This window comes from Gigantopelta aegis, chromosome 8, assembly GCF_016097555.1.
Source record: "Gigantopelta aegis isolate Gae_Host chromosome 8, Gae_host_genome, whole genome shotgun sequence".
Classification (NCBI taxonomy): domain Eukaryota; kingdom Metazoa; phylum Mollusca; class Gastropoda; order Neomphalida; family Peltospiridae; genus Gigantopelta; species Gigantopelta aegis.
Genome location: NC_054706.1, coordinates 306,242 through 313,931, shown reverse-complemented (window position 1 = coordinate 313,931; position 7,690 = coordinate 306,242). Strand labels below are relative to the sequence as shown.

Genomic DNA, 7,690 nt, shown 5'->3' with positions numbered 1-7,690 from the left:
GTCTTCTGGATATCAGGTACGTAGCACGCTCATCACACACGTACAGATGTGTATAGTCTTCTGGATATCAGGTACGTAGCACGCTCGTCACCCACGTACAGATGTGTATAGTCTTCTGGATATCAGGTACGTAGCACGCTCATCACACACGTACAGATGTGTATAGTCTTCTGGATATCAGGTACGTAGCACGCTCATCACACACGTACAGATGTGTATAGTCTTCTGGATATCAGGTACGTAGCACGCTCATCACCCACGTACAGATGTGTATTGTCTTCTGGATATCAGGTACGTAGCACGCTCATCACCCACGTACAGATGTGTATTGTCTTCTGGATATCAGGTACGTAGCACGCTCATCACTCACGTACAGATGTGTATTGTCTTCTGGATATCAGGTACGTAGCACGCTCATCACACACGTACATATGTGTATTGTCTTCTGGATATCAGGTACGTAGCACGCTCATCACACACGTACAGATGTGTATTGTCTTCTGGATATCAGGTACGTAGCACGCTCATCACACACGTACAGATGTGTATTGTCTTCTGGATATCAGGTACGTAGCACGCTCATCACACACGTACAGATGTGTATTGTCTTCTGGATATCAGGTACGTAGCACGCTCATCACACACGTACAGATGTGTATTGTCTTCTGGATATCAGGTACGTAGCCCACCAGCACGTTCATCACCCACGTTACGTACCTGAATGTATACATGTTTACAAGACTTCTACGCAGCTAATATATTGTATCGTTTCATGTTTGTTGTGATGTAAATGTAAACATGTTTACACTTCTACTCAAGTAATATATTTGTAATTGTTATGTGTTTTTTGGTATGAATGTAAATAGGTTTACAACACTCCTACTTAATATATTGTTTGTTTTCAGGTTTGTTATGGTATGAATGTAAACAGGTTTACAACTCAGGGGCTCGGTCGTACCTCACCGACTACTACAACTTCATGGATTTCAGTGTCTTGACGATGTACCTCGCGTCCTACGTGTTACGGTTCTTCACAGAGTTTAAGGTTTCTGAAGCTGACAGGTAAATGTTTGGTGTTTCATTGCCAATGTGTAAGTGTACAGTCACAGTAAAATGGCGTTGTGACCAATAGTAAAATGGCGTTGTAACCAATAGTAAAATGGCGTTTTAACCAATAGTAAAATGGCGTTGTGACCAATAGTAAGATGGTGTTGTAACCAATAGTAAAATGGCGTTGTGACAATAGTAAAATGGCGTTGTGATAATAGTAAAATGGCGTTGTGACAACAGTAAAATGGTGTTGTGACCAATAGTAAAATGGCGTTGTGACAATAGTAAAATTGTGTTGTGACCAGTAGTAAACTACGTTGTGACCAATGGTAAAATGGTGTTGTAACCAATAGTAAAATGGCGTTGTGACAATTGTAAAATGGTGTTGTGACAATAGTAAAATGGCCTTGTAACCAATAGTAAAATGGCGTTGTGACCAATAGTAACATGGCGTTGTGACCAATAGTAACATGGCGTTGTGACCAATAGTAACATGGCGTTGTGACCAATAGTAAAATGGCGTTGTGACCAATAGTAAAATGGCGTTGTGACCAATAGTAAAATGGCGTTGTGACCAATAGTAAAATGGCGTTGTGACAATAGTAAAATGGCGTTGTGACACTAGTAAAATGGCGTTGTGACCAATAGTAAAATGGCGTTGTGACCAATAGTAAAATGGCGTTGTGACCAATAGTAAAATGGCGTTGTGACCAATAGTAAAATGGCGTTGTGACAATAGTAAAATGGCGTTGTGACACTAGTAAAATGGCGTTGTGACCAATAGTAAAATGGCGTTGTGACCAATAGTAAAATGGCGTTGTAACCAATAGTAAAATGGTGTTGTGACAATAGTAAAATGGCGTTGTGACCAATAGTAAAATGGTGTTGTGACAATAGTAAAATGGCGTTGTGACAATAGTAAAATGGCGTTGTGACAATAGTAAAATGGCGTTGTAACCAATAGTAAAATGGTGTTGTGACAATAGTAAAATGGTGTTGTGACAATAGTAAAATGGCGTTGTGACAATAGTAAAATGGCGTTGTGACAATAGTAAAATGGCGTTGTAACCAATAGTAAAATGGTGTTGTGACAATAGTAAAATGGCGTTGTGACAATAGTAAAATGGCGTTGTGACAATAGTAAAATGGCGTTGTAACCAATAGTAAAATGGTGTTGTGACAATAATAAAATGGTGTTGTGACAATAGTAAAATGGCGTTGTAACAATAGTAAAATGGTGTTGTGACAATAGTAAAATGGCGTTGTAACAATAGTAAAATGGCGTTGTAACCAATAGTAAAATGGTGTTGTGACAATAGTAAAATGGCGTTGTGACAATAGTAAAATGGCGTTGTGACCAATAGTAAAATGGCGTTGTGACAATAGTAAAATGGTGTTGTGACAATAGTAAAATGGCATTGTGACCAATAGTAAAATGGCGTTGTGACCAATAGTAAAATGGCGTTGTGACAATAGTAAAATGGCGTTGTGACACTAGTAAAATGGCGTTGTGACCAATAGTAAAATGGTGTTGTGACCAATAGTAAAATGGCGTTGTAACCAATAGTAAAATGGTGTTGTGACAATAGTAAAATGGCGTTGTGACCAATAGTAAAATGGTGTTGTGACAATAGTAAAATGGCGTTGTGACAATAGTAAAATGGCGTTATGACCGATAATAAAATGACGTTGTCACCAGTATTAAATTGAATTTCTGACCAATAGTATAATGAAGTTGTGACTTATAGTAAAATTACGTTTTGACCAATACTAAAATGAAGAGAGTAACATGATCTGGCCCTAGTCGGAGAGATGAATATTAACACCAACATCGTGTTCACTTATAGAAGGTAGTTTAAGACGGCAGTTTTCTCGTTTTTCACAGGTTCTTCAACGGCACGAACCGTGCCAAGGAGCTTCTAGTGCACGGGAACTACACGTACTTCAACCTGTTGACGGCAGAGATCAAAGATCCGAAACATTCACCCAACAATTATTTTATGGAAGCCTGTAAGTATTAGATCAGCACTTGGGAAATCAGTCCTGGAAGTGAACTAGTGGAAATAAACAAACACAGCTTTATGACTTATAAAGACACAATCACAAACACAGGTTTATGACTTATGAAGACACAATCACAAACACAGGTTTATGACTTATGAAGACACAATCACAAACATTTATTCTAACAATATAATATTTTAATTAATAATCTACTGTTGTATAGTTTTGTATTCCATTTACCAACACACACACAGACACACACACACACATACACACACAGACACACATACACACACACACACGCACACACACACACACACAAACACACACAAACACAAACACACACATACACACACACAGACACACACACAAACACATACACACATACATACACATACGCATACACATACACATACACATACACACATATACACACGCACTGTACAAATAACCTCACAACACACGTACGTATCCAAGCAGCCCGGTATATCACTGTAAGTGTTGGTTTGTGTGCAGCCCGGTATATCACTGTACGTGTTGGTTTGTGTACAGACCGGTATATTACAGTAAGTGTTGGTTTGTGTGCAGACCGGTATATCACTGTACGTGTTGGTTTGTGTACAGACCGGTATATTACTGTATGTGTTGGTTTGTGTGCAGCCCGGTATATCACTGTACGTGTTGGTTTGTGTGCAGACCGGTATATTACTGTACGTGTTGGTTTGTGTGCAGACCGGTATATCACTGTACGTGTTGGTTTGTGTGCAGACCGGTATATCACTGTAAGTGTTGGTTTGTGTGCAGACCGGTATATCACTGTACGTGTTCGTTTGTGTGCAGCCCGGTATATCACTGTACGTGTTGGTTTGTGTACAGACCGGTATATTACTGTAAGTGTTGGTTTGTGTGCAGCCCGGTATATCACTGTACGTGTTGGTTTGTGTACAGACCGGTATATTACTGTACGTGTTGGTTTGTGTACAGCCCGGTATATCACTGTAAGTGTTGGTTTGTGTGCAGCCCGGTATATCACTGTATGTGTTGGTTTGTGTACAGACCGGTATATTACTGTAAGTGTTGGTTTGTGTGCAGCCCGGTATATCACTGTACGTGTTGGTTTGTATACAGACCGGTATATTACTGTAAGTGTTGCTTTGTCTGCAGCCCGGTATATCACTGTAAGTATTGGTTTGTGTGCAGACCGGTATATCACTGTACGTGTTGGTTTGTGTACAGACCGGTATATTACTGTACATGTTGGTTTGTGTGCAGACCGGTATATCACTGTAAGTATTGGTTTGTGTGCAGCCCGGTATATCACTGTACGTGTTGGTTTGTGTGCAGCCCGGTATATCACTGTACGTGTTGGTTTGTGTACAGACCGGTATATTACTGTACGTGTTGGTTTGTGTGCAGCCCGGTATATCACTGTAAGTGTTGGTTTGTGTGCAGCCCGGTATATCACTGTACGTGTTGGTTTGTGTGCAGACCGGTATATCACTGTACATGTTGGTTTGTGTACAGACCGGTATATTACTGTAAGTGTTGGTTTGTGTGCAGCCCGGTATATCACTGTACGTGTTGTTTGTGTGCAGCCAGGTATATCACTGTACGTGTTGGTTTGTGTACAGACCGGTATATTACTGTAAGTGTTGCTTTGTGTGCAGCCCGGTATATCACTGTACGTGTTGGTTTGTGTGCAGACCGGTATATCACTGTACATGTTGGTTTGTGTACAGACCGGTATATTACTGTAAGTGTTGGTTTGTGTGCAGCCTGGTATATCAATGTACGTGTTGGTTTGTGTGCAGACCGGTATATCACTGTACATGTTGGTTTGTGTGCAGACCAGTATATCACTGTAAGTGTTGCTTTGTGTGCAGCCCGGTATATCACTGTACGTGTTGGTTTGTGTGCAGACCGGTATATCACTGTACATGTTGGTTTGTGTACAGACCAGTATATTACTGTAAGTGTTGGTTTGTGTGCAGCCCGGTATATCAATGTACGTGTTGGTTTGTGTGCAGACCGGTATATCACTGTACATGTTGGTTTGTGTGCAGACCGGTATATCACTGTACATGTAGGTTTGTGTGCAGCCCGGTATATCACTGTACGTGTTGTTTGTGTGCAGCCCGGTATATCACTGTACGTGTTGGTTTGTGTACAGACCGGTATATGACTGTAAGTGTTGGTTTGTGTGCAGCCCGGTATATCACTGTACGTGTTGGTTTGTGTACAGACCGGTATATTACTGTAAGTGTTGGTTTGTGTGCAGCCCGGTATATCACTGTAAGTGTTGGTTTGTGTGCAGACCGGTATATCACTGTACGTGTTGGTTTGTGTACAGACCGGTATATTACTGTAAGTGTTGGTTTATGTACAGACCGGTATATGACTGTAAGTGTTGGTTTGTGTACAGACCGGTATATTACTGTACGTGTTGGTTTGTGTGCAGACCGGTATATCACTGTACATGTTGGTTTGTGTGCAGCCCGGTATATCACTGTACGTGTTGGTTTGTGTAGAGACCGGTATATACTGTAAGTGTTGGTTTGTGTGCAGCCCGGTATATCACTGTACGTGTTGGTTTGTGTACAGACCGGTATATCACTGTACGTGTTGTTTTGTGTACAGACCGGTATATACTGTAAGTGTTGGTTTGTGTAGCCCGTTATATCACTGTACGTGTTGGTTTGTGTACAGATCGGTATATTACTAGAAGTGTTGCTTTGTGTGCAGCCCGATATATCACTGTACGTGTTGCTTTGTGTGCAGACCGGTATATCACTGTACGTGTTGGTTTGTGTACAGACCGGTATATGACTGTAAGTGTTGGTTTGTGTGCAGCCTGGTATATCAATGTACGTGTTGGTTTGTGTATAGACCGGTATATTACTGTAAGTGTTGGTTTGTGTGCAGCCCGGTATATCACTGTACGTGTTGGTTTGTGTACAGACCAGTATATTACTGTACGTGTTGGTTTGTGTGCAGCCCGGTATATGACTGTAAGTGTTGGTTTGTGTGCAGCCCGGTATATCACTGTACAGGTTGGTTTGTGTACAGACCGGTATATTACTGTACGTGTTGGTTTGTGTGCAGCCCGGTATATGACTGTAAGTGTTGGTTTGTGTGCAGCCCGGTATATCACTGTACATGTTGGTTTGTGTACAGACCGGTATATTACTGTACGTGTTGGTTTGTGTGCAGCCCGGTATATGACTGTAAGTGTTGGTTTGTGTGCAGCCTGGTATATCACTGTACATGTTGGTTTGTGTACAGACCGGTATATTACTGTACGTGTTGGTTTGTGTGCAGCCCGGTATATGACTGTAAGTGTTGGTTTGTGTGCAGCCCGGTATATCACTGTACATGTTGGTTTGTGTACAGAACGGTATATTACTGTAAGTGTTGGTTTGTGTGCAGCCCGGTATATCACTGTACGTGTTGGTTTGTGTACAGACCGGTATATCACTGTACATGTTGGTTTGTGTACAAACCGGTATATTACTGTAAGTGTTGGTTTGTGTGCAGACCGGTATATCACTGTACGTGTTGGTTTGTGTACAGACCGGTATATTACTGTAAGTGTTGGTTTGTGTACAGACCGGTATATTACTGTAAGTGTTGGTTTGTGTGCAGCCCGTATATCACAGTACGTGTTGTTTGTGTGCAGCCCGGTATATCACTGTACGTGTTGGTTTGTGTGCAGCCCGGTATATCAATGTACGTGTTGTTTGTGTGCAGCCCTGTATTTCACTGTAAGTTTTGGTTTGTGTGCAGACCGGTATATCACTGTAAGTGTTGGTTTGTGTGCAGCCCGGTATATCACTGTACGTGTTGGTTTGTGTGCAGCCCGGTATATCACTGTACGTGTTGTTTGTGTGCAGCCCGGTATATCAATGTACGTGTTGGTTTGTGTGCAGCCCGGTATATCACTGTACGTGTTGGTTTGTGTGCGGCCCTATATCTCACTACGTGTTGGTTTGTGTGCAGCCCGGTATATTACTGTAAGTGTTGCTTTGTGTGCAGCCCGGTATATCACTGTACGTGTTGGTTTGTGTGCAGCCCGGTTCCAGTGGGAGGCCAACGACCCGGAGATCCTGTCAGACGTCCTGTTCGCCATCGCCAACGTGATCAGCTTCGCCCGGACCACCTACCTCATGCCAGCCTTCGAGGTCCTGGGCCCGCTGCAGATCTCCCTGGGCCGCATGATCGGAGATATCACGCGCTTCCTCGTCCTCTTCTCACTGGTTAGTGAACACTCACTCACAGGCATGCTCGCTCACCTACTCACTCACTCACAAGCATGCTCGCTCACCTACTCACTCACTTATAGGCATGCTCACAAGCACGTTCGCTCTCACTAAGGCACGCTCGCACTCACAGGCACGCTCATACTCACTCGGGCACGCTCTAATTCACTGACAGGCACACTCATACTCACAGTCACACTCACTCAGACTCACGCTCGTTAACATTCGCTCAGACTCGCTTATTCAGGCACGTTCACACTCACTCAAGGCATGCTCACGTGTACTCACTCAGGCATGCTCACATATTCTCACTCAGGCATGCTCACATGTACTCACTCAGAGGTACTCATATATGCTCAGAGGGACACTCACTCATTGCC

The 7,690-nt window shown here is 42.6% G+C and overlaps 1 protein-coding gene across 1 annotated transcript in view; it reads left to right on the top strand.

Moving 5' to 3' along the window:
* The window catches only part of LOC121378604 (short transient receptor potential channel 7-like), a 49,293-nt gene that overhangs the window by 18,954 nt on the left and 22,649 nt on the right, over nt 1–7,690 (top strand). Inside the window, exons 3-5 of the mRNA XM_041506862.1 lie at nt 906–1,062; nt 2,936–3,060; nt 7,123–7,307. Coding sequence (XP_041362796.1) covers nt 906–1,062; nt 2,936–3,060; nt 7,123–7,307 — 467 coding nt within the window. The remainder of the gene's footprint in view (nt 1–905; nt 1,063–2,935; nt 3,061–7,122; nt 7,308–7,690) is intronic.